This window comes from Jaculus jaculus, chromosome 9 (genome assembly GCF_020740685.1).
Source record: "Jaculus jaculus isolate mJacJac1 chromosome 9, mJacJac1.mat.Y.cur, whole genome shotgun sequence".
NCBI classification, from domain to species: domain Eukaryota; kingdom Metazoa; phylum Chordata; class Mammalia; order Rodentia; family Dipodidae; genus Jaculus; species Jaculus jaculus.
Window position 1 is genome coordinate 101,152,252 of NC_059110.1, and position 24,902 is coordinate 101,177,153.

The window sequence follows — 24,902 nt, forward strand, 5'->3', positions numbered from 1 at the left end:
TGGGTAGCTTTACAGAGAAAGCCCAGGATGCTAGCAGGGCCATGCTCCCTGTAAGGACTAAAGGAAGCCAGAGTCCTTTCTAGCCTCTTCTAGCTTCTGGTGTCATGCTTTGTGGACACACCACAACCATCCTGGCTTCTATCATCTCAGAGCCTTTTTGAAAAAGTTTTAAAAATTATTTATTTGAGAGTGACAGGCAGAGAGAGAAAGAGGCAGATAGATAGAAAGGGCCAATGGACACCTCAGGGTCTCCAGCCACTGAAAATGAACTCCAGATGCATGTACCACGTTGTGCATCTGGTTTACCTGGGTTCTGGGGAATCAAGCCTCCAACCTGGGTCCTTAGGCTTCACAGGCAAGTGCTTAATCACTAAGCCATCTCTCCAACCCCAGAGCCTTTTTTTTTTTTTTTAAAGTGTGTGTGTTTTGTGTTTGTTACAAGGACACTACTTTAAGGTCTACCCACGTAATTAATGATGGTTTCATTTCAGAATCCTTTTAGTGAATAAGGGATTAGTGTACAGACCTGTTGTTTTGAGGGCCACCATTATACCCACTAGAAACACTGAAATGACTATGACTACAAGCAATCCCTGAGAAGTTTGCCTTTTATTTCCTTTCCAGTTCATGGTCATGTCAAGCACTTTGCAGAAGCAGTTTGTACTTTTATTGCTCAGTATACAAATAATGAGCATTTATTGTTTGGAGAATAAATAGTATAAGACTATATGCTCCAAAGAAGCTGGCATTATTTTTTTTAAAAAATATTTATTTGTTTCAGAGACAGAAAGACAAAGGCAGACTGAAAGAGAGAGAGAAAGGGTGGGGGGAGAGAGTGGATACACCAGGGCTTCCTACCACTGCAAACAAACTCTGGAGGCATGTGACACTTTGTGCTTCTGCCTTAACATGGGAACTGGGGACCTGAACACAGGTTGTCAGGCTTTGCAAGCAAGCCCTTTAATGGCCGAACCATGTATCCAGCCTGAAGCTGGCATTCTTACAGTTCACTGTAGTGTCGTAGCAACTTCCTCAGGTGGGGATAGTTGCATAATTCTCTTGGTGCTTGGAGCATTTTATTTATATCTGTGTTACTGTGGTGACCAATCTTTATTAGAAATTATCCACTTTCATATTTAACTTCTCCACTAGCTGCAAGCCCTACGAGCGTGCACTGTGCCTTCTTTATCTCTGCCTAGTACATTTTGAATAAGCCAATCTATGAAGGAATGGTCAAGGAAAGAGTCAAGCAGAGGAATGTGTAGACTCTTCGGTGTTTCCCATTTCTGCCCATCTGAACGTCTAAGGAGACTCTGAGGTCCTTCCAACTAGACTGTGTCTTAGTCATCGTCGTATTATCTGCCTCTTGTGTTGTGAGTTACATTGGGTTTAAATATTAAATATTGAAATCTGGGTCCATAAAGAGAAATAAAATTTGATTGTCTATTAAAATAATCTGCAAAGTGTCGTGGAGACATCTGATTTACTTAGTTTGCTATAGAAATTCCTTAAAACAATTGCTTATATGTTGACTTCTCTTTGATGACATTTGACTCAAGAGTCAGCCCAGGTATGGCAGAAAGGACAATTGACTTAAAATTAGATGAAGCTTGTCTGAAGCCCTGCCTCATTCCTCTTTGTGTATATGATTTTGAGCAAATCACCTAGCTTTTCTGAACCTTCTTTTTTGTTTTCTGTTTTCTGAACCTTTTTTTTTTCTATTGGTAGTGTGTGGGTTATTACCCTGGGTATTTTCCTTAGCTGCTATGAAGATTAAATTGGTTTCTAAAAGATACTTTAAGTACCATACAAAAAGAAAGTATTATTGAGGTATTTTCCACTCTTAGAGAGTAGCTAGAAACCATATGAAGATTATAAGTCAGTGCTTAACTGTATGTCAAGGTTTGGCTGTGAGGATGCATCTGACACGAGAGAGAGCAGTACTTCCGTGTGTGAAGCCAATGCTGCATGTCCTCAATGTATTTAATAGTGAATTAGCAAACACTTTAACTTATCCCTAAGCCCATAGCACGACAGGTAAGAGGTAAATCAGGAGGAGACTTATTTACCACTATAGTAACCCAGGGGAGGAGGCGCAAACTACTGAGTACGAGTGGCAAATATTATCTTGTTGATTCAAGAGCCCACAGTGGGAAACACTGCTCCAGTGGGATCTTAGAATTCTGACATGCACGGTGGTTGTATTATCTACTAGAACACTTAGTGGAACCTACTGCTTAGAGTGGCATGTCCCTCCCAGAACAGGCTGGGAAAATCTCCAGGATGCCAGCCAGGGCTCTGAAGAGTGTTTCCAAGGACTTCTGCCACTGCTACTCACTTCATTCCTGGAAGCAAATGCAAAGTGCAGCTTCCATCCCTAGATCCAGGCCATATGCTCCATTAACCATGGAAAGCGCTGTGCCCAGTTGTTATTTGAGTAAACCTGGTGGTGCTCCTCAACCCCACACTGGTACAACCTTGAGTTTCTCCTCTCCTTGACCTGGGAGCTGTTTGGTAAAAGTCTGCCCATACTGTTAGTGCTGGCTTAGGAAGCTTGGCTTTCATGCCATTGTGACGGTGTTGCAACTCCTGGCTCTGAGGGTCAGGCCAACAATAGCACAGTAGAGTTGCTGTGGATTTTAGGGCGTTATGGAGAGATGACATTTCTGGAAAGAATAATTGATTTAAAGTTATTACTTTTTTTCTTAAAGGCTGGGGTGGAGATATGGCAGAAAGAAAGGAATAATAAGCCATTCTTTTTCTGAAATCTATATTCACATTTTAATGTATCACCATCCATATATAATATATATGACATTGAGTCTACTTGTGTGGTTTGAGTGGAGTTTAAATAATTTATAATTAAAAAAATTATTGACTTTCATCAAGCCTTAAGTAGGTTTAGTCACCTTTTAGTTTCCCAAGAGAAATACGACCTCCAGATTCCTGTGGATTGGAACTGTTTGGTTTATGCCACAGTGTTCTTCACATCTGGGAAAAAGGTAGCAGGAAGTTTTACGTCTGGAAGACCAAGATGGTCTTCAAGCACGTCCGAGGAGACAGCGCCGACTTCCCCCCTGCTGCCTCTCCCATATGTCACTAGGAGAAGCATTGATGTTGGAAAAAACCATGTTGCTGCTTGTGGGGCAGAAAATACCCATGTGATAGACAAACTCCTTCTACTCCCTGCCTTGAGCTGCCTTTTCTAAGAGCCACCTTTCCCCATTGGGTCCTTGGGAGATGCTTAACTTTAATTGATTTGGAGTTCTACTTTGCGTTTTGAAAACCCCACCGAAATGAGAAGAGTTCCACTCCCCTTCCCCTCAGCATTTTGTACAAACAAATCCAATATATTCAGCAACCTTAAGACAGAATCTTGGGATGGCACCAGGGGTTAGGTAGGCTATGCATTTTTAGTGGGTTCCATATAAGTTAGGGAACCCTATCCACATAGAATGGAATTGTGATGCAAATTCTTCCCTGTAAGCAACCCAATGGGGTATTCCTCTAATTTGTACTCCCCCCCCCCCCCATCTACTCGTGATTTCCGAATAGTCACACTTGAGGAGAGGAGGAGCACATTGCCCTGCAATGCTCCTGTCTCGGTGGGTTTGGGAGGATTAAATGCTTCCCCCCTCCCCCCCCCCCCCCCCCCCCCGCTTCATCAGCGCTTTCCTGTCACTGGGTTCCATTTGCCACTCACTGCTTTCTCCCTCCTTGTGCCTCAGCCCATGGAATCTTGGCTTCTGAGAACTAAGTGGGCCCAAGAGAGAATTGTATTTTAAGAAACAGAGTGATGATCACTCACATATTAAGTTAATAATAAAATCTGAATGCAATTGGCCAGATCCTCCCAGCAGGGAGTGTGTGTAATCCGTTCCCAGGCCAAAGAGAGAGAGAGAGAGTTTGGCATTTCCATGGCATGGAGCAGGCCACCCTCATAGAGCCTGGGAGGAACTCACTTGAGACCCTGTGGCCAAGAGAAGATGAAACGGGGAAATTTCTATGAACAGAGAGGGTAGATACACTGTGAAGGTGGAGATAGAATAGTAACAGTTATTTGAAGAATTCTTTGAAGGGTTGAAGGTCAGAGGACATGTCTTTCCTGCCCTAAAACAAGGGGCTTTCATTTCTACCCTTCTGTAGCTGCTTACTGCCTTCCCTTCTTCTGCCTTTTCCTAGCCAAGAATTCAAGAGCATGCTTTACTGTTTCTGTCTCTTCACTTTGCATTTATTCCTTATCTACTTTTGTTCAGCTTCTCTTTCCCTTCACAAATTGCTCTCCTCAAGATTATTGAAGACATCCTTGCTGGAAAAAGCAAAACGATGGGAGATTTTCCGTTGTATTCAGCTTCCCTCCATCACTTGACACTCTTATTTCCATGACACACTCTTGTCTGTTTGTCTGCTGGTTGTTTCTTCTGACTCCAGGAAGTGTTTCTTCTCATGTCTCCCAGGGCTCTTTCTTTCTAGGGAATCTCACACATTTTCATAGCTTCCCAACATGATTATTGGGTGAACAATATTTTAAACTGGGCTATATTATTGGCCCAGTTATTCTTCCTAAGCAGTAGGCTCTGTACTTACTATTTTGTATGTGGAAATATTCTTAAGTGAATTCATGTTTCATACTCAACATGTTCCACAACACAGCTATCTTTCCTCTTTTTGGGGGGGGGGGTAGGTAGCATCATAAAACCCTGAGGACAACCAGGCCAGGAAACTTGGCCTTATATTAAACTTTTAATCTCCCTTGCATCCAGTATTTTCCCTCTATGGTGTCTTCAGTCAATAAGGAAGTTTGATTTTTAAAGAGTAATTGAGATTAAATGCTTGCTTATAATTTCTGGTAGTGATCTTTGGTCATGGCATTAAATCTAAATTTTGTAGCAGTGTTACAGGATCTTGCCTATTCTGCCTCCCTGACATTTCTACCTTGTTTCTCACTTTCACCTTTATTCACTCTGCTCCAGGTACCTAATTTTCTTTCCCTCACCCACCTTAAAGCTTTTTGGCTGTTTTTGAAGCTTGGAATACTCCCAATACCAGATTTTCACCTTAGTGCCTTCTGTGGTTGGTTCACATGTCACCGTCTCTCACAGGAGTGTGCAGATCATCCTAGTGGACTCAACAACTTCCTGTCTATTCCCATTCAGCTGCTATTTTGTGCCATATCTTAGGGTTTTCATGATTTTTTTTTTTGTTTATAGTGTCAATGTCATTCTTTCTGGACTTTGTGTAACAGGTGTAGAGACTTGGCTTTGTCATTATATTCCAGTTATTCAGAAGAATACCTGGTAGGTGGTAGATACTCCATACATACATATTCTTGTTTTTAAATGAAAACAAGAATAATGCCTTTGAATCCTGAGCCTCAGCCCAGCTGCCTGTTCTTCTCCGAATTACAACATAGGACAGTCTGCTTTCTCTGTCTGTCAAACTTTTTTTTTTTTTAATCTGCTCAGTTCTTGCTTGCTATTAGTAGTGGCTCTGTAACCTCCTCCAGGAAGCTCACTTTGATTCCATGAGTTTAATGGTCAGATGTTTCCAATATACTCTCTAAATCACTGCCATTTAGCTGTTCCACATTCGATTTGTATCTTCAAACTTGCTTGTAAAAGCACCCTCTAGAAACTCCATTTAAATATTTTGTTGAATTAGTAAATCCTTAGATGTCTTAGCTGTCTCTCAAATTTTTCTACTTGCTACATTTTGGTTTCTAGGTATTGATTTTTTTCCACAGCCCTTCATACAAACTTGTTTATAGAAAAGGCTCATATCTCTACTAAAGATTTGACATTAACATTGAATATGATATCTATAATGTATTATTTGTTCATTTCATGCATCTGATAGAGATTGTCTTATTCACAAGTAACTCTTCAAAGTATAGACATTACTGTTCCCATCTTACATGGAAATCAAGACTCAATGTAGTTTTCTGTTCAGGCACATAAAGCTAGTAAAAAAAGAACATTGGGATTTGAATACAGGTCTCTGATTTCTAAGCTCAAGTTCTTTCTGCTGCATCATGCTGCCCCCTGTGGGACAAGCATATAAATCAGAATTGTGTATTTAAAAAATGCTATTATGGAGAAAGACACTTTGAGTGATCATTATTTTTATTTACTAGACAAAGGATGCTAGTTGTAACCTGCTCCAGGGAAGAGTCTTGTGTAGTATTACCTATGCTTAGTTTGACTTTTCTGTGTTTATAAGCATGACAGTATTTTGTAGGGATTTGTGTTAAACAAATCATGCTTTTGCTAACCGTACTTGCCACACACATTCAGACTTAATTCCCAAGGGAAGGAGGTTCCTGGCTAGGCATTTCCTTCAACTTGTCTCTCAGTTCATCATATCCACAGTGAGGCAGAGTGAATTACTGGGCCTCAGGTTCAGGAGTCTAGTTTATCCCAGACTTGTTTCTTTCCCACTTCCAACCTGAGATCGTCGGCATTCTGCGTGTGGGCCGTTAACACTCAGCTTGCCCTTCAAATGGGACCTATATACTGACTCATTCTTGTCAGCTCTTCTTCATCCCAGGCGGGACCAGTTTTTCCTTTCCTGGCTGATTTGACCCTCCCCTGCCCCTGCAGCAGTCCCATTCTGCATTTGGAAGACCCCATTCTTGCTCTGTGTGTCCTTCCCTGTCTTGGAAGTATGGCCAGTTTCCTCTTCTCTTAAATGGAGCTAATGTCAAGTTACTGCCCTAGTTAAAAAAAAAATATTTTGTTTAGTTATTTGGGGAGAGAGAGAGAGAGAGAGAGAGGGAGGGAGGGAGGGAGGAAGGAAGGGAGGGAGGGAGGGAGGGAGAGAGAGAGGGAGGGAGAGAGAGAGAGGGAGAGAGAGGGGAAGAATATGAATGAATGGGCACACCAGGGCTTCTTGCGACTGGAAATGAACTTCAGATGCATGTGTCACTTTGTGCATCTGGCTTTTTGTGGGTGCTGGGGAACCAAACCTGGGTTGTTAGGCTTTGCAGGCAAGTACCTTAACTGTTGAGCCATCTCTCCAGCCCCTGACCTAGTTTTTGACCTGTCACTGTTCTTTATTGCTGTTATATTCTTACTATTCCCCCTGTTTACCAGGACCACTGTCTCAGCACAAAGAACCCTGTCAGGGAAGAGAGGACAAAGAATTTGGTGACCAAACCAAAGAACTTCAGCTCTTCTTGCTTACCACTCACTGCCTTTCTTCTGTGCATCTCCGGGGATGGGGACGGGGACGGAAGACAGTCTATGTGTGATGATGTAGAGCTGATCTTCTTTAGAGTCTGTTCATTGCAGGGGTCGATCAGCTTGGTAATGGGCAGTCCAGAGGCTGGCTGTTTGTATCTTGCATACTGCAGCGCATCCATGATCCACCTCATTTCACGCCAAACTTCGTCTATTTGCTTTGGAATTAAAAGAGTGAAAGACATAAGTTATCTGGCACCCACTAAAAGAAGTAAGCTTTCCCGAGAGTCCAAGATGGACCATTTTCCAGAGTATTGGTTTAAGGCATGAGTTAGCTATCTTCTGCACAGGTTTGTAAGCCAGGAAAGAATTGTGAATGTCCTTTTTTTTTTTTTTTTTGCATATTTGTATGAGAAGTAAATAGTAGAAGACCTAAATTCTATTTAACTCTGTGATAACCTTTAGCAAGTCACTTGGCCTTACTGAGTTTTAATTCCTTTATTTGTAAACTACACATATACCACTTTTATACCTCTTAGGATTGTTTGTTTGAAAGTGCTTTATGACACTGTAGGCTACTTTGCACATACTTACAAAAGGCTATTAGCTGTCAACATGAAGTATACCTCATTGTGATATTGTGTGGAGATGATATGGTAAACTCAAAGTTTAGAATGTTGTACCTATATTAAAAGAAATAACCTTATATTTTAAACATGCTACTTTTGTACATATAAAGTAAGTATTTATACAGTATAAAACAGTTTTAAAAGCTTCTTAAAAGCTAGACAGTTAATATGAACACTTCTTGTGCAAACATGAAGGCCTAATGAGACCTGAGAGACCACTTGAGTTCAATCCCCAGGACCTGCAGAAATAGCTAAACATGGCAACACACATCTGTAACCCCAGACCTATGGGGAGCAGAGACAAGAGAATCACTGAGGTTTTCAAAGAAAAATGGCAAGCTCAGGGATAAGTAAGAGATGTGGCTCAAGTAAGAATGAGTAGAAGAATGGAGGGGACAAATGACCACCACAGGTGCTTGCTTCTCACCTCCAGGCAAGCACATAGGGTGCCACATTGTTAAATGCACATCATACACTACATACACCACACATACCACATTTATACACACACATGCATGAAAATTCTTAAGTACCTTTTGCATGTTCTTTCGTGTGTTGTGCATGCATGTGTATGAATGTTCATTTGTGTGTGGGCATGTGTGTGTGTGTGAGGCCAGAGGCTGATATTAGGTATCTTTCACAGTGGTTCTCTACCATAACTTTTGAGACAGGTCTCTTGCTGAACCTAGAGGTCAATGCTCTAGCTAGTTTAGCTAGCCAGTGAGCACCAGGGATTCTCTGGTGATGAGATTATAAGCATGTACCACCACGTCTAGCACGTTATATGGGTTCTGAGAATCCTAATTCAGGTACTCATGCTTGTGTGTCAAGCACTCTACCCACTGAGCCATTTCCCCAGCTCCAATTTAGGCATTCTTACATTAATAGCATGGCACATTTTAGATTGCTATCATTTTGACTTTTGGGTTATAGTGAGTCTTAGTGACATTTTCGTTATAAAGTACAGTAGTACTCTGTGGTATAAAAGTCACTCAGATTTTTGTGTCTCTGCTCTCTGTGGATGATGGGTGTTCTTCAGACCTTGATAGACACTGGCTATGAGTTTTCTGGTCATTCTATCTCCAAGAAGGGGCTGTCATACAGAGTCTGTATGTCCCTGGAGCTTGGGTTGAAACCTTTACTTCCAATTTCAGTAGGTGCCTTGGCAAAGCATAAACTTCTTCAGATTCATTTCTTAACCATAAAAAGTTGGACTAAGCCGGGCATGGTGGCTCATGCATTTAATCTTAGCACTTGGGAGCAGAGATTGGAGTACTGTCATGAGTTCGAGGCCAGTCTGAGACTACATAGTGAAATCCAGGTCAGGTTTGGGTTAGAGTGAGATCCAACCTTAAAAAAAAAAGTTGGACTGGATAGTGTCTAAATTAACTTCTGGTCCTGATACATTATGTGTCTTTTTTTTCTTTTAGAATTATTTTATTAAATCATAAATGTACAACAGCTTCTTAACTCTACACAGCACTTAAAATTTTCAAAGGAAAAGCATCATGTCTTATTACACCATGATCCTGGCTAATAGCTTTTCAAAACTTTGAGAAAAATCTTAAAAAAGGTTTCATGTGTCACCTGAAACTTACAAATTCAACATTATCAAAGAAGGAATGCTTGCACACTCATACAAAGACCACTAGAAAGAAACAACCCTTAAAAATCTAAGAAACTGTCTCAAAGGCATTTTTTTTACAATCCTTCCTCCACAGTAAGGTAATGTTATTACGTAATCCAATCCATTCACAAAACGGCTCTCTGCATCTGCTCTGGTGTCTTCTGTGGTATCACTGCATATTTATGCAGGACTGAGATAAGAGTTTCCTTAACATTGTTATTTCGATAACCTGAAGCGGGTCTGTTACCTCTGGGCTCTCATCCTCTCCTGTTTATACAGTGAAGCTCATGGCAAGTAGGAAGAAGCTCAGTATCGGCTCCTCCCACCATAACCCCCACTTCCTCCACAGCCACCTGGACCACAGTTTCCTCCACCATAGGGTCCCCCATGTTCCTGCTACCACCAAGGTTTCCACTCTTCACTGGACCATAGTTAGAAGGTTGCTGGTTATAATTTCCAAAATCATTGTAATTTCCACTTCCATAATTTCCTCCAGGTCCATCTCCATATCCATTGTAGCCGTCCCCAAACCCACGTCCACTTCCATCTCCATCAGATCCTCCCCTAAAGTTACTTCCTGGTCCTGGTCCAAAATTTCCACCACCACCACGGGAATCTCCAAAACCAAAGTTCCCTCCTCTTCCACTCCTGGAACTCTGGACTTCCTGCATTTCGTGTCTTGACAGTGCTTTGCTTACTTCTGCATTATGACCATTAATGGTGTGATATTTTTGCAATGCACTTTTATCCACAGGATCATGGTCATCAAAGGTAACAAAGCCAAAGCCTCTTTTCTTTCCAGATTGCCTATCAGTAATTATTTCAATAGTATCAATTTTCCCATATTCTTCAAAGTAATCTCTAAGGTGATGCTCCTCAGTGTCCTCTTTAATTCTACCAACAAATAGCTTCTTCACAGTCACCTGGGCTCCAGGTTTTCCAGACTCCTCTCTGGCTACCGCGCGTTTTGGCTCAACTACTCTCCCATCAATCGAATGAGGCCTCGCAGCCACGGCAGCATCTGCCTCAGCCGTGGACGAGAACGCTACAGAACCAGATCCTCTTGACCTTTTGCTTGCGGGATCCCTCATTTCCACAGTCTGTGAGCTTTCCCCATTGCTCGTAGGAGTTCCTCAAACTTTCTTCAGTGGTTTCAAAGCTTAAGCCACCAATGAAGAGTTTACTGAACGGTTCCCTTTCTCTCCTTTTCCTCTCCAAAGGAACAGTTTATAAAGTTTTCTCCATCGCGGACTCAGTCGCTTCGCCTGATTTCCCGCAGCGAGCGAGATGAGAGAGAACTCGGCACCAGGACTCGGCCCGGGCTCGGCCCGACCTCGCGCACCCGCCGAGGAGACCGCTCCCCTCGGTCTGGCCTTGGGAGGCCCCTTCCGGGACCGCCTCAGGTGCTTCCTTATGTGTCTTTCCTAGGAATGTTAAGAAAGTTGATGTTGTTATGACTATAGGTTGAAGGTGTTCATTGAGTGAATAATGCCAAGTTAAGGTGTCTCTGATTAGAGAGGTTTTAAAGATTAGGTGCTACCCACTGTAGTGCTTTATGTTCATATTTTCTTCACAGGTCTTGAATTGTACCTAAATGTACTTTTTAAACATGTCAATAAACCTAGTATTTCCAACACAAGAAAGCCTGAAATTGTGACATTCATAGGACTATGTGATTGGTGGCTGTTTTCCTTTGCTTTTTACTTCTGTGCTGTCCTGGTGTGAAGGACATGGCAGAGCATTCTGGGCCGGTGTTGAAAGCAGGGGATTGAGCCGAGGATTTGTTCACTTCCTTAGCTGGGCAGGAAGTTCAACAGTAGCCAGGCCCATGAGGAGGCACTAAGCTATTTTTAAGGGAGCAATCCGAAGTTCGTGGGGTAAAGCCAAATTGGGAATCCCAGATTTTCCTGATGAGATGGTTACTTCCTGACTGGCTTTTACTGGCCTGGTGTCATGCAGCACACCCTCATCTGAAGATGCTTTCAAGGCTTTCCATGACTGTGGGCAGTCTTTAGAGTGCCTGGCAAGGACTGGCAACTCTGCTTCAGTGTCCCATGTAGTGTGGGTCCTTAGAGACCCATTGTGCAGTGCTTGGTTGGTTCCATAGTTTCTTTCAATCTCTATTCCCACAGTTACTGGAAGGAGTAAGGCAATGTAAGTGAGTGCAGTTTACACTGTTCGTTGGAATGAAACTTTCAGTTGCCATGATATCAGTGATGATTATTTTGGTGGGTTGAATGTACATCCCTAAAAGATATGCCTGCACCTTAATCCCCAGAATTTATGACTATTACAATATAGGATAAAACAAAAAACAAGCATTCCCTTAGTCAGCAAAATATGTGGATTCTCCCCCCTCCCCCCCTCCAGAGGGAGTGTCACTCTGCCAACACGTGACTCTCCGAAACTGAGAATTAATTTCTGTTATCTTAAGGCACTTGGTTTGCGGTAATTTGTTGGGGGGGGGAGAGAGAGAGAGAGAGAGAGAGAGAGAGAGAGAAAGAAAGAAAGAGAGAGAGAGAGAGAGAGAGAGGAAGAGCAAGAGCAAGAGTGCGCCTTAGGAAACATAAATGATGATTTCTGATAACCCACCTGTTTCTTTTCTATAAGATTGTTTCAGCCTGTTGCTGAGCATGGATAAAGTCAGTGTGGACATTTAAAAAAATGTCCAAAGCCATGTTTACTTCTTATTTTTTCTCAGTGATGAGAGGAGAGGTCTTAACTGAAGGGGGGAAAAAAATCCCCAAAGGTACATGGGGGCCCAGGGTTGAGTTTAATGGGACCTCACTAAGTAGTTGCAAGAGAAGAACAATTTTCACTCATTTTACTTTATACTGTTGATCTAAAAGTAACTGACAACATAATCCCCCTGATTTTAAGGTCCAAATTCAGTTTCTAAAGACTTGCTGACACATTTTAAAAACGAATGACTGTGAACTCTCTGGGTCAGTTGATTAAAAGTTCTGAATCCATTTCTCACCCTGCTCTTTAAAAAATTTCAGTTTTCATCCCATAAATTATACCCCTTTCTCTACACTCAGGCAAGATAATATTTTTATTAAAATGTAAAGGTGATTGGTTTTCTCACAGCACAGCTACAAGGTGCTTGAGGGCATGATAGATTGGCTATGTTTAATGAACTGTGTTTCTATTACAGCTTAGAAGCATTACAGTATATAAATTATGGTCTAATTGCCCTTTAGGTTTTAGCAGCTCAAGATATGCTGAGATTCAAGTCTCCATACTTTGACCTTCCTTCCTTTCTCTCTATTTCTCTGTCTTTTTCTTTCTTTCTCTCCCCCTCTCTCTTTCTTTCCTTTCCCTCTCTTTTTGTCTCCTTTTCTTCCTTCCTTCCTCTCTCTGTTCTCTCCTTTTTTTCTTCACTCACTTTGCCATTTCCACTGTATGCACTATCTACAAGGCCTGTATACCTTATCTGTGATTTTCTTTTTCTCCCCTGGTCCAGGTTTCTCCCTTTCTGCCTGGCTTCCTTCCCTAGCCATATTTACATACACTCCCCTGCTCTTGGCAGTGTTTGGTTTCTGTAGTGACTTCAACACTGTCTTAGATGTCAGTGCAACTGCCAGTGGTCCCTGCAGGTTATGGTGTGTAGTGGGCTGAGCTGTGAACACCAGTGAGTGAATGGCTGCAGCTGGTTTTCATAATACATACATACATATATATACATATATGTGTGTGTGTGTGAAAAAATATAGATAGATAGATAGACACAGATAGATGATAGATAGATAGATGGATGGATAGAGACTAACACAGATAAGGGGAGAGATAATGCTGAGTTATCTCTAGGCAGTGCAGTGACCCATGTTGGAGGCATCAGGGTACTGCACTGAAGGCCATAGACGCAAGTAGGTGGTTTTAGAATTGCCCTGCTCAAGAAGTTATTTTTCAAATCCTTTGGGAACTGGCTATTATCCAAGGCTATGTGTACTTGGCTGGCTAGAAGGAGAGTATGTAGAGGGGCTCTCAAGTTACCGGCTCTGGGATTCCAGAGCAGACAGAGAACTTTGAAAAATTCCTGGCCTGGCCCACTTTGATCCAGACCACTTAGAGGCATGATCAGAAGTAAAGAGAAAAAGGCAGTGGAGCCTTAGGCCTCATGAGTGCATCAGAGAAGAGCATGGGGTAGCGGTCAGGAAGCGAGAATGGAGCCAGGGGCTCTGGGAGGGGCTCAAGACCACTGTGGACTGAATGCACAGTCCTAGTTGGATGACTGAGACCCAGGATGGCTTAAGTGGAACAAGGTAGAAGCACAGCCTGAGGCACAAGGGTTAGTGAAGCGTTTCTTTGAAAGAGTTCTGTTGTTGGTCATAAAATGTGAGAGCTGTCTAGGACCTAAGAAGTCATCTAGTCCAATTCTCACACTTTATGTCGGGGGGGGGGGGAGATATGCTCCTCTTCCAAGCCAAATGAGACATTGTCTACTCCACTACCCAGAACTAAAATATGCTCTCTTTGACTTTTGATCGGTTACTATTGTTGAATCACCATCTCTACATTGCTCAGACTAGCCTTGAGCTCTCTAATATAGCCCAGATTAGCTTCCAACTCTCAATCCTCCTGCCTCAGCCCCTCTAGCGCTGGGATTACAAGTGTGAGCTTTCACACCTGGCTTCATTATTACTTCTAATGTGCTCCATTGTCCCTTATACTGGGCTCATAAGTTGAAATCTTCCATGTTCACTTTCTCTTCCCATATTCTGTCTTTTCCTTTCCAACCATGTACATTTCTTCTTTACTGGAAATGAAAGAAATGGAGTAAATATTTAAATTTTTAAATACTGTATTCTTAGGTGAAGAGAGAAGGTAACTTCTTGAGAGTTCCTTATTTGACCTGACAGGTCACTAAGATACCATGTCTACAAGTAGGATAATACCACGATGTAGTACTTTCTTCCTGATGTTTTCAAAAGCTTCATTCTTCATATGTTTATGTTTCAAAGAGTTTGTACTTCCTTTTTTTTTGAGACAGGCTGACCTCGAACTCACTATGGAGTTGAAGATGACATTGAACTACCAATCCTCCTGCCTCTTATCTCCCAGGTGCTGGGATCACAGTTATGTATCACACTGGCCTTTTCCTTCTTATTAAGGAATGTATGGATGAATGAATGAATACACAATTTATTGTGCAGTTGTCACCTGCCAGGCACTGTGCTGAGTGCTCCGCATGCATTCTTTCAGGAACACTGAGCTGCAGTACTGTTATTATCGTCCTTGTTTTTAAACATGGCTTGGAACTTAGGTTTATTGGGTCCAAAGTTCACAGCATTTCCTCATCTTACATTCTCATTATCAGAAGCCAGAGCTTCTTATCTCCTTTCCCTACTTTGATTCTTCCCACTAAATCCAGGAGAGTGATGCAAATTATTTGGTGACTAGGACCAATCAGAATGAATGCTTGCAATAAACAACAGTATGGCCACAGAAATACATCAGAGAGGAATATTCTTCCTGCTTGAATCCATCTTAAATAGAGCTGTGAAAAACTGTTCCTTTCTCCAGAATTTAGACTGGCTCTCTATTGCCTACAGCATTAAGTGCATATTCCTTACAGTGGTGTTTAATGAAGTCCATATGATCTTCTTTATTTGCTGTCTTTTTATTTTTATCCTGAGGTAGGGTTTTGCTGTAGCCCAGACTGACCTGGAATTCACTATGTAGCCTCAGGCTGGCCTCAAACTCATGGCGATCCTCCTACCTGAGCATCCTGAGTGCTGGGATTAAAGGCGTGTGCCACCATGACCAGCCTTTATTGTTGTCTTTTAATCTTGCCCAATTTCTCACTACCATCCACCACTCAATTTATGCCCCAACTAACTCTGCACTTGTCATTCCCCAAATCCCATTTTTCTGCTCTCTCTGTCTTATCTGTTTTTATTTTCTCTGTGAATATTCTGCCTTCTATTTCTGTTTATTGTAGTCTAACCTCAGCTAAGGCTCAGCTCAGATATCAACAAGAACATCTTTCATGGCAACTTTTCTGATACCCCCAAGTAAAGATAAATGTTTACTTTGTTGTGCTAACACTAACCTTTTTTTCAAATCTCCTGTTCTATTTTGATATTTCTTCTTTATCACCTAACACATTTTACAAATAATATTTGCAGATATTTCTTGCTCATCTTAAAGGATTTTAAACTCTGGGTCAGATCCAAATTCATTATAAGACTGGAAGTGTTCATCATAAGCCTTCTTGGACAAGACCATAGACCAAGAGCACATTTTCTTCCCTTCCTTCCTCCCTCCCTCCCTCCCTCCCTCCCTCCTTCCCTCCCTCCCTCCCTCCCTCCCTCCCTCCCTCCCTCCCTCCCTCCCTCCCTCTCTCCCTCTCTCTCTTTCTTTCTTTCCCTTTTGTTAACTTAGATAATTAAAAAAAATTGTTGTTCATTTTTAATTTATTTATTTGAGAGCAACAGATACAGAGAGAAAGGCAGATAGAGAGAGAGAGAGAGAGAAAGAATGGGCGTGCCAGGGCCTCCAGCCACTGCAAATGAACTCCAGATGCGTGCTCCCCCTTGTGCATCTGCCTAACATGGGTCCTGCGGAATGGAGCAAGTACTTAACTGCTAAGCCATTTCTCCATCCCCTACAGAATTTTTGAGGCAAGGTTTCAGTTTGTAGCCCAGGCTGGCCTGGAACTTGTGGATCCTCTTGCTTCATTCAGCATTTTCAGTGCTGTCATTTCAAGCATGTGCCACTGTGTCTGGCAGGGAATACATTTTCTTACATCAATAGCTACATACTAAACTGTCATCTCTGCATGAACTGTTTGGTTGGATTTGGGTGGACATAAACTGGTGGATCCTTTTTCTTTTTCTTTGAGATACTGAGTACATTAAGACAATTTTTTCTCTCTGTTGGGATTAGCTTTGGGCTACTAGGTGAGTATTACTGTGTGGTTACTACTTTCATGGAGAAAGCCATTATACCCTACCATGGGGCTGCTTCAGTTCTTAGGAATAGTATGATTTATCCAACAGTCATTTTTAAGCCTTTGTTTGAAAGTTCAGAGCCTTTGAGCTCCACGTTCTAGCAGATCAACAGGAAGAACCTGCCCCACTGCTGCCCTCTCCTTTGCTCACTTCTCACTCCTTCTGCTTCCCTGCCTTCCCTTACCAAGAGGAGACACACTGTACCTGCATGAAGTCTAAAACTTGCTGGTGTCTTTGCTTAGCAGCTGCAACCTCGCTGTCTGAGATTGCTTCCCGCAGGGACTGTTGGGTATTCAGAGAGTCCAGCTCCATGACAGCAGAAAGGCGGCAATACAGACCAATAAATTTCTCTCTGTAGCTGCAAAAATGAACTGGAAAATAGACAAGCGAAAGAAAACATGTTAAGATCTGGTATCAAAATAGAGGGATCCATACAGCAGAGAAAGCCAGTTGAATGGGAACTTGATTTATTAATCCTATCAGTGGAAAATATTACACCATAAATAAATTATAAATGTGCTCTTAAGGGGCCAGTTGTCTGGTTTAGCCAGACAGTATTCCCTTGTAGGTTTACCAACTCCTGGTAAGGTATAGGGAAGGGGAGTTGGCTCAAGCTGCAGCTTAGGTGGACTTTCTCCTTAAGTTGGAGCTTTTTTCATATATAGCCATGTGCCACACAACAATGTTTTAGTCAGTGGTGTCTGTAAATATTGTGGTGGTCAGTAAGACTATATGTCTAGTAACATCATCACCACCTAATTTTGTGTCATATAGTCTATAATATTTACACAGTGATGAAATTATCTCATACCATTTTCATAATGTATTCATGCATATTCATATATACACATATGTATATACTATCTATATGTGTGTGTATGTGTACAGGTATATATGTGTGTGTGTGTGTATATATATATATATATATGCATACATACATACACGTACACACAACTGGGAAAATAAAATTGCTTATTACTTTCAAGAAAAAAAAAAGGCCAACTAACAATTTGAAACCTAGGTTTGGTTTTCCTGTCTGCTTTCTTGCTATATGTCTTGCTTACTCTCCCCAGAAGGTATAAGACATGCTTTGCTTGGGCTATCTTTTGTCTAGCTGGAAACTCCCCTAAGGACCTATTATGATTGACTCTGAATCCTCCTACCTTTCCCCTCCTCAACAACTGTAGGAGGATGATGGGCATAGATTCTTGGACAGACCATTTTTGTCTTCAGTAGATTTGACCTTCCCTTCTCAGGAGATAAAGAGACAGAGGCCATAGGAGATAGTCTAACCTGTGTGTACATCATTGGACCATTTCCTGTAGGGGCAGAGCAATGTAGGATTGAGCCTAGGGCAAATAGCATGAGGGAGGCAGTTCCCTCTAGCCAGCTTTGATCATTGCCATAGATTTGGATTCCAGTACAACGAGGGCTCATCCTGGTGGAGACCAGTGTAGTTCCGGATTGCTCTTGGCCCATCACTGGACTTGGGGTCTCACTGTCTAGAATCCCTATTTATTTTGTACATATCAGTCTTTAGCTTGCGAATTTCATGATTTAGAAACAGGACCACTGGAACTCCACATGTCTGTTGGAACATTTTGGTTCTGGCCTCATGGGCAAGGATGTTTAGAAAGAACGTACAATCGTGTGCAGGTCTTCCTACACAACCTGGACCTGGCCATTTAAGGGAGGTGAACCACCATGCCTCCATGTGGAATGTCTGGTCATCTCTACAGCTCAGTGAGGAAGCCTGCACCTCTGCATATTGACATATTCCTATGCATCTTCCAGTTCCTATCCCACCACCACCTGTGTGCTCCCTGATTTCCTCTTCGGAGAAGCCATAGGTGAGTGTGTGTGTGTGTGTGTGGGGGGGGTTATCAAGGAAGAAGGGAAGAGTAGAGTGAAGGGCTTCAGTGCTTTATCCTCTCTCCCGCTGGGCCCCACTTCACAGAGGTGCTTCTCAATCCAGTAGTCTCAGACTTGGACTGGGTTTTCCTCTCTGGTGTCAGATCTTCCTTCCTATCTTTCCTATTCATCAGCACTTCCTTGCCTGGCTCAAAGAAGAGCTGATGTCTTGTACCAGATCAGTGAATCACAAATGCTTGGGTTTTCTCCAAACAATAGAATTCTCGTGTAATTTCCTTGCTTAAAACTCTATAGAGATCCATCTTGATTTTAGGACAAAAATCCAGATATGTTCTCCCATATGGATAGCTTCTTTTAGTCTAGGATTTGAATGTACATCTTCAGTAATCTTGGGCATTATACAACTATCCTCAATCCTGACTTAAGCTTTGACCAAACCCAACTGATTACATATCTCTTATATTTCCATGCCTTTCAGCATGCCTTTCTCCTCTCATACGCCTGTTTATTTCAACACCTTCAGCTCTCTTTCTTCTAATACTGGAGTCTGCTGAAATATCCTCTCCATGTACTTTGCACTGAAATCTCCTTCCTTCCAGGAAGAACTGTGTCTTCCTCCTAGGGCACACCTTTTTGATCGTATGCAGACCTTATCTTGTTCTCTCATTATGGTGTACTTGACAACATGGGTATTAGACTGATTTCTTTGAAGAAAGGAACCATGTCTGCTATTAATTTTTATTTATTCGAAACCTAGAACATCATGGTTTTTCATTTTATATGATTGACTGAGTGAGTAAAGAAAATGCTTGCACTGGTCTGAAGTGGGCAGACCCTGGCCTTAAGGACTCTTATTTCCTGGTATCCTCACTTGTTGTTATGTGTTTTGAAAGGTATATTTTACATCTGTGATATTTGCTGGAAGCACCAATCAGGAGTCACCATTAGGTTGTTGTCACTTACTCTTGACTCTTGTAGCTCCTTGAATATGTCTTTATATCTTTGAAGGAGGGATTATAATCTGTTAGTGCTTGACAGATGTCCTCATTTGGCTGGAGAGTGAAGTGTCTCACAGCCGCCTTTCCAAACCAGGTTGTAAAATGAAGTTCTAAAGTATGAAGGGGAAAATTGACTATGGAGAGAAACTGAATAATTCCTTTAAGAGAAACACTATCGGTCCCATCTGAATTCTTAAAGGACCGGGTGTTCACAGCTTTCTCTTGTATCTTGTGGTAGAAGCTGTGGATCAGTGGGTGGTCTCCTGCACCCACACCATCCATGCACTCACCACAAGTGAGTTATGAGGAAGTCTCAACTGTAACCCTTTTCCCACTCTAGTGGTTTCTATGCAGAGCCTTAAATGTCACTTTAACAAATGTTCCTTTAACATAGTCTTTTGTGGTTTATCAATGACACATTTGGTAGCAATCACTGGGAGGGAAGGATAGACCGGAAGCATCTCATTTTTTAAAAATGCAAATCATATGCATTTTATAGATAAAGTGCTCTAAGATCACAATAATGTCATTATCAGACCACATGATTTGTTAGTAACATACAAACTAAGAATATCTGTGATGGTGTTTCTCTCCACTTTTTTCTATATGTTAGTGATGTTAAAATACAGTTGGGTTGAGGAGGTAGATCAGCAGCTGAAGGACTTGATTGCAAAGCCTGCTGGCCTGGGTTCGATTCCCCAGTACCCATGTGGAAGCAGTTGCACAAAGTGGTGCATGTGTCTGGAGTTCCTTTGCAGTGCCTATACTCTCTAATAAATAAATAACAATATTCAAAAAATAAAACGCAGTTGGCATAAAAATTGACAGCATAGTAGAGTGGGAAGCTCATGGGCTTGATAATAGACAGGTCCAGGTTTTGATCATAGCTGTGCTATTTGCCATTTGTGTGATGTGGCAGGTGACCTCTAGGGACCCAATGTTTCCCTAAAACAGAGGGAATAAGGCCTGCCCAAGATTAAATAATGCAGTGTACATAACGTACCCAGCATCACATATAGCACATGCCACATACTAAAATAAATGTAATGGTTAGAATGTTAGCACAGGATTTGGATTAAAATATTCTAAGAATCTTCAACTCCCCAGTTGCTTAGTCTATCTGCAGGAGGTGGGGATGTGTGGAAGCGGAGGCATCAAATCCTAGGACCAGTTTAGAGCTGCTATTCTTTTCAAGGGGTTAGAAAGCACTTGGGTCCAAGGTACATCTCTTGATTCCTGGTAGTGAGTGACATTTAGAACACAGGGGTGGCATCCTAAACCATGAGAAACGGGCGTTGGGAAGGAAGGCTGATACCATGCCATTTCCCACAAGCCTGTGGCCTGGATTCCATTAGGCTTGTTGCCCAGGCGTCCCACAGGCACCTCAAAACTCATCATTTATCAAACAGAACTCACTGTCCTCCCCTCCCCCAAACCCATTCCTTCCCTCATGTTTCCTGTTTGGGTAGATGGCGGCTCCATCCATCTCTGCACCCTGGTCAGACTCTCTGTCTCCTCCATCTTGCTTTTCAGCTGTGTCAGATCAATCACTAGGCTTCACCAATGCTGACTCTTAAATCCTCCTGCTTCTGCCTTCTCCATTATACCTCCGTTGTGACTGCCTTGCCTTGAGTTCTTATCCTTGACTACCTGGCCCGGGGGGAAGTCTCTTAATTGTCTCATCATCTCTAGTTTTAGCTCTAAACCTTGTTTTTCTTCCATGCACCCTCCTCAGAGCTGCTGAAATCCAGTAAGACTATCGTGTCTTCAAATCTTTTCATCACTCTTCACTGTCTATAGGATAAAGTCTCATTTCTTGGATGAGATGACATTTACCCTTCATGGTTTTTTGACTTGTTTAACTTTTGTTTGTGTGTGTGTGTCTGTGTGCGTGCATGTGCGTGCTCATGTGTGGGGGTCAGAGAACAGCCTGAGGTGGTGCTCCTTGCTTTCCACCTTTTTTTTTCTTGAGGCAGGGTCTCTTATTGTTCACTGCTGAGTGTGCCAGGATAACCAGCCTGTGAGCATCCTGGCATTCTCCTATCTTCACCTCCCATTTTGCAGTAAAGCCCTTAGATTACAGATGTTAGCTACAGGTCTGCTTTACATAGGTACCTGGTATTTGAACTTAGGGCCTCATGCTTGGGCAGCAAGTGCTTTACCCACTGACCCATTTCCCCAGTATGACCTCTAACTTTGAACTTCCTTAGAGCTATGAAGGATCAGTCACAATGAGCTGCTAAGGGTGAATTTAACTGGGCAGTACTTTCTCTCTTTGTGCTTGCCATTTCCTCCACTTAAAATAATATTCCTCCCTGGTTTTGCCTTGTTTTTCATTTTCAAATTTTTTTTTATTCTTCATGATCCAGCTAAAATATTACCTCTATAAAAAAGATTTGGGGGCTGGAGAGATGGCTTAGCAGTTAAGCGCTTGCCTGTGAAGCCTACGGACCCCGGTTCACGGCTCAGTTCCCTAGGTCCCACGTTAGCCAGATGCACAAGGGGGCGCACGCGTCTGGAGTTCGTTTGCAGTGGCTGGAAGCCCTGGCTCGCCCATTCTCTCTCTCTCCCTCTATCTGTCTTTCTCTCTGTCTGTCACTCTCAAATAAATAAATAAAAAAATGAACAAAAAATATTTAAAAAAAAGATTTGGGCATCTTTCTTAAATTCAATAGCCTGTATTTTATAGTAGGGCTTTCATTGTTTAGGACTACTGGTAGAGATGCCTGAGCCTCCCAGACTCGGAGATTTTGGTGGGTAGAGTGTTTGAGTGTCAGTAAGTCCACCCAGGACAGCACCTGCCTGCTCTACAGTGGAGGGTCAGCACATGTTTGTTGTGTATAGATTTACGGCCAAGCACAGAAACATAAGACACATACTGGGTCTCAAACTATGTTTTTAAAAATTCTCCAGTTTTCTGTCCTTTCAGTCCAATTAGCAAGAACCAGGGAGCCAAGGAAATCAATAAAAATCATCTTTTCTCATTGTAGCCCTGATGTTCACTGTGACTGCCTGCAGGATCAGGGCAAGGTGACCTGAGTGAAGGTTCAGCAGAACCTCGAGGCCACGTCATTGGATGGTGTGTCTAGGGGCTCATGATGCTGCTTTTCCTTTCCTTCTGCCGACGGTCTACATGTGACGCTTATGGGCCTCCTGACACATGCTTTATTGCCGTAGAGGGCCCTATCCTATTTCTACCCAAGGGATAGTGGAGTGTCAGCTCTGAGGCTATGGACAGAGAAATAGGTCTTTGGTGAAACTGCCTCTTTGCCTCCGCTCAACCCTGCTTGTCCAGAGTCCCCAAGATCCTCATCTAGGTCGTTCTCCCTCAGTGCCCCCAGCAGTCCTGTGTAGGAGTGCCCTGTGGGCGTGCCCCAGTGGTCTTGACTCCCGGGAACAGGAGGCTAATCTTCTGTATCATTTCGCCCTCACCACATCTGCTTAGTGCTGGAGTAGGCACAGATGGAGTTTTCCGTGGCTAGTCAGCCAGTTATTTATGATCCACTTAGGCCACTGGTGGGAACATGGCTAGGTTGCCAAATCTCAAATTCTTTCATGGAGTAGAAGATGACTTACACAAGTCAAACTGAAATATAGTGCAACTCTTTATTCTATTATAATTTACATATTCCCATAATTCACACCTTTTCAAGTTTCATTAGAATTCCCATGTTGTTATTAAAGCTTTTTTTTTTTCTGAGTTCTGACTGAATTTCCAAAAACATTCTCTCCTTTCTGAAATGCTTAGGGTATCTCAAACATTTATTTCAGAACTACTTATGAAGACTAGAAGGCCCTACTTAAAAAAAATTCTGGGATAGAGAGATAATCAGTGGTTAAAAGTGCTTTCTGTACAAGCCGGATGATGGGAATTTGCACCCGCAGAACCCATGTAATGCTGGATGCAAGTAGACCATGCATCTGCAATCTTACTGTACTTACAGGCATAGTCAGAAGATTCCTAAAGCTGGTGGGCCACCTAGTATGGCTTTTGCAGTGGCAAACAAGAGAGACCCTGCCTCAAACAAGGTGTAAGGTAAAGACTGACACCCCAAAGTTGTCCTCTGACCTCCACACACTCATTGAGGATACAAAATCTTCCCCCGAAAACACACACACACACACACACACACACCTTAACATCTTTTTTTTAAGAGGAATATAGGTCCACTATAGCAAGTCTTACTTAAAAGTTCCTATATTAGCTGTTAGTAGTTTCTTTATGGGTTGATGCCCAATGGAGGAAATAGCCATGATAGGCTGCCTCTGGAGAAACTCTGATTGCTTGGTAATAAGGTAGAAATTGTCATCTCTCTTCTTCCTCTCTGCACCCCACCCCCTAAAACATTGCCATGCTGCTTGCTAAGACCAAGTAATATTTTCACAATTGCAGTTGGTATTGCAGAAACAGTAAACATTTTACTAGATAGTATATTCCTCTCCAGCCACCCCCAACAGTTTTTCACGGTCCCTAAAAATACCCTGATAGAATTTGATGCATCAATGGAACCATGCCAAAACATCATTCTGATTAATCAGTTGGGTCATCCATGATATAGCAACCAGGGAAGACCAAAAGAGGTAGAAAGTTTGTCTTACTCTAGAAAGAAACTTCATAAAGTCAGGAACTGTGAGACTCAGGCTCTGATCTATGGACTGTTTTCATAGATGAAGGATAGCATCTATGGTCATATATTTGCTTTTAGAAGTAAGAAGAGGTGAGATAGATCCAAGAGGCAGATGCTGTTGGATTCTACTATATTATTCTGCTAACCACATTTCTAGTTTTGTATTTATGTACTTATTTCTGGCTGCCTGAGAGGAGTATGTAAGTCTCACAGGACAGATAGGATAGGGCCCTTGACCACCAGGGCCTCAGGAGTCGTATTTTATTACGATTGATCCCAAATCATTGATTATTCTACCAATGTCACTGAAGCATGGGGACATGAATTTCATTTCATGACTTTTTTTTGCCTGTAATCAAAGAAGTAGAGAACTAGCAGTGTACACAGAAGGAAACACTGCTTAGCCCTCCAGAGAAGTGTTTTATCTTAGTTCATTTCTCTGTTATCTCTCCCAGGGAAACCATGCCTTCAGCCATCACTAGCAGACACTGGCTAACTTCCTGTGTTTAGTATACAGTTTCCCATGCTGCATATTTGTTGCTAACATGTCAGGTCCACTTTGATGTTGACATAGCACCTTCAGACTCAACCTATTCAAACTCTTCCCCAAGGCATGTTTTCGTCTCTGAGAATTTTGCTCTTGGTGAAGGCAGTGATACTCGTGTAGTACTTGAGATTGAAAACCACAGAGGCATTCCCCAGACTTCTTTCCTCATCTAAGCAGTTGCTGACCCTTGTTGATTACACCGGTGTTTCTCATGTTCCTATTTGTTCCTTCTCTGGGGTTCCTACCCCTACCTCTGGACTGTGATGATCCCTGCAGTCTTGACCTTTCCTTTCAATGTACCGTAAATATTCCCCAGCCTGGCTCTCAGGAGGGGATATGGCCCCTCCTGCCTGGGTAGTTTTATATTTTCCCATTTCCTCACATTTGTCTGATTTAGCCAAAATGGCCCACTTTTTTTCTCTTGACTCTGATTATTTTGTTCTTCCATCTTTGCTCATTTTCCTTCT

At 42.3% G+C, this 24,902-nt stretch overlaps 1 protein-coding gene and 1 pseudogene across 1 annotated transcript in view; both read right to left on the reverse strand.

The window, feature by feature from the left end:
• The window catches only part of Ankfn1 (ankyrin repeat and fibronectin type III domain containing 1), a 176,182-nt gene that overhangs the window by 8,664 nt on the left and 142,616 nt on the right, over positions 1 to 24,902 (reverse strand). The window contains exons 16-17 of the mRNA XM_045159868.1: positions 16,595 to 16,761; positions 7,183 to 7,396 (exon numbers count right to left, since the gene is read on the reverse strand). Coding sequence (XP_045015803.1) covers positions 7,183 to 7,396; positions 16,595 to 16,761 — 381 coding nt within the window. The remainder of the gene's footprint in view (positions 1 to 7,182; positions 7,397 to 16,594; positions 16,762 to 24,902) is intronic.
• On the reverse strand, positions 9,725 to 10,679 carry LOC105944889 (annotated as a pseudogene).